The sequence below is a fragment of the Bubalus bubalis genome, chromosome 10 (assembly GCF_019923935.1).
Source record: "Bubalus bubalis isolate 160015118507 breed Murrah chromosome 10, NDDB_SH_1, whole genome shotgun sequence".
NCBI classification, from domain to species: domain Eukaryota; kingdom Metazoa; phylum Chordata; class Mammalia; order Artiodactyla; family Bovidae; genus Bubalus; species Bubalus bubalis.
In genome coordinates this window covers 83,811,883-83,814,517 of record NC_059166.1, presented here as the reverse complement: position 1 = coordinate 83,814,517, position 2,635 = coordinate 83,811,883, and the positions used below count along the sequence as shown (strand labels likewise).

General features: G+C 44.8%; 1 protein-coding gene across 1 annotated transcript; it reads right to left on the bottom strand.

Moving 5' to 3' along the window:
* Positions 1–255: 255 nt before the first annotated feature.
* On the bottom strand, positions 256–2,401 carry LOC102393502 (heat shock cognate 71 kDa protein). Its single transcript, XM_044924495.1, has one exon. The coding sequence runs from the start codon at positions 2,330–2,332 to the stop codon at positions 383–385; it is 1,950 nt and encodes a 649-aa protein (XP_044780430.1). The 5' UTR covers positions 2,333–2,401; the 3' UTR covers positions 256–382.
* Positions 2,402–2,635: the final 234 nt, after the last annotated feature.

The window sequence follows — 2,635 nt, the reverse complement described above, 5'->3', positions numbered from 1 at the left end:
ACAAATTTAGTGGAGGTGATGGAATTAAAGCCGAGCTATTTCAAATCCTAAAAGATGATGCTGTTAAAGTGCTGCACTCAATATGCCAGCAAATTTAGACAACTGAGTAGTAGCCACAGGACTGAAAAAGGTCAGTTTTTTTTTTTTTTTTTTTTTGCCAATTTTAAATACAGTTTTATTTAAGACATTGCATTTTTCCACTTACAATACAGTGTTTGTAAAGTGCAATGTTTTTCCATGTGCACACATTCCATGTTCAAGTATCAAGAATGCCCAGTTTATTTACTATAGCAGCTCAACTTCATAACTGCCACGGGATTTGCTACAATTTGGGTCCTTCCATGTTTTGTGTGGAACAATGCTAAATCTATGCTAGGCTGGCTTAATCAACCTCTTCAATGGTGGGCCCAGAGGAAGCACCACCTGATGGAGGAGCTCCACCTCCAGGGAAGCCCCCAGGCATTCCTCCTGGCATTCCCCCAGGCATGCCTCCTGCACTCTGGTACAGCTTGGTAATGACGGGGTTGCAGACTTTTTCCAGCTCCTTCTGCTGATGTTCAAATTCTTCCTTCTCTGCAGTCTGGTTCTTATCCAGCCAGTTGATTATTTCATTACACTTGTCAAGAATCTTCTGTTTGTCTTCATCATTAATCTTGCCCTGAAGTTTCTCATCCTCAACAGTAGCTTTCATATTGAAGGCATAGGATTCAAGTGAATTCTTTGAGGACACCTTATCCCGCTGCTTCTCATCTTCAGCTTTATACTTCTCTGCTTGAACCATGCGTTCAATGTCTTCCTTGCTCAAGCGGCCCTTGTCATTAGTGATGGTAATCTTGTTCTCTTTTCCTGTGCTCTTATCCACAGCAGAAACATTGAGGATGCCATTGGCATCAATATCAAAAGTGACTTCAATCTGAGGAACACCACGGGGGGCAGGAGGTATGCCTGTGAGTTCAAACTTGCCAAGCAGGTTGTTATCCTTGGTCATGGCACGCTCACCTTCATAAACCTGAATAAGCACACCAGGCTGGTTGTCAGAGTAAGTGGTGAAAGTCTGCGTCTGCTTGGTAGGAATGGTGGTATTGCGCTTGATGAGGACAGTCATGACTCCACCAGCAGTTTCAATTCCAAGGGAAAGAGGAGTGACATCCAACAGCAGCAAGTCTTGAACATTTTCAGATTTGTCTCCAGACAAAATGGCTGCCTGGACAGCTGCACCATATGCAACAGCCTCATCAGGGTTGATGCTCTTATTCAGTTCTTTCCCGTTGAAGAAGTCCTGGAGAAGTTTCTGAATCTTGGGGATGCGGGTTGAGCCACCAACCAAGACAATATCATGAATCTGAGACTTGTCCAGTTTGGCATCCCTAAGGGCTTTCTCCACAGGGTCCAGGGTGCCACGGAACAAGTCAGCATTCAATTCTTCAAATCGGGCACGGGTAATAGAGGTATAGAAGTTGATTCCTTCATAGAGGGAATCAATCTCAATACTGGCCTGGGTGCTGGAAGAGAGAGTGCGCTTAGCACGCTCACAAGCAGTACGGAGGCGACGGACAGCCCTCTTGTTTTCACTGATATCCTTCTTGTGTTTACGCTTGAACTCTGCCATAAAATGGCTGACCATGCGGTTGTCAAAGTCTTCTCCACCCAAGTGAGTATCTCCAGCTGTAGACTTGACCTCAAAGATTCCATCCTCAATAGTGAGGATTGACACATCAAAAGTGCCACCACCTAAATCAAAGATCAGCACATTTCTTTCTGCTCCAACCTTTTTGTCTAAGCCATAGGCAATAGCAGCAGCAGTTGGCTCATTGATGATTCGAAGTACATTGAGACCAGCAATAGTTCCAGCATCTTTGGTAGCCTGACGCTGAGAGTCATTAAAATAGGCAGGTACTGTGACAACAGCGTTGGTAACCGTCTTCCCAAGGTAGGCTTCTGCGATTTCCTTCATCTTTGTCAGGACCATGGATGACACCTCCTCTGGGTAAAAACTCTTTGTCTCTCCCTTGTATTCTACTTGAACCTTAGGCCTGCCAGCATCATTCACCACCATGAAGGGCCAATGTTTCATATCAGACTGGACAACAGCATCATCAAATCTTCGTCCAATATGTCGTTTGGCATCAAAAACCGTGTTGGTGGGATTCATTGCGACTTGGTTCTTGGCAGCATCACCGATCAATCGTTCGGTATCAGTAAAGGCGACATAGCTTGGGGTGGTTCGGTTCCCCTGATCATTGGCAATTATTTCCACCTTTCCGTGCTGAAAGACACCCACACAAGAATAGGTGGTGCCAAGATCAATGCCAACTGCAGGTCCTTTAGACATGGTTGCAAAAGCGTAAGCCCAGCTCTGCTGGAGAAGTCAGCAACCTGGGATGCTGCCGGTGCGTCCAATGAGGTGAAAAAGGTCAGTTTTCATTCAAGTGCCTAAGAAAGGCAGCACCAAAGATTGTTCTAATTACTGAACAATTGCACTCATTTCTCATGCTAGTAAGGTTATGCTCAAAATCCTCCAAGATAGGCTTCAGCAGTATGTGAACCGAGAAATTCCAGATATACAAATTGGATTTTAGAAAAGGCAGAGGAACCAGAGATCAAATTGCCAACATTTGTTGGATCATGGAGAAAG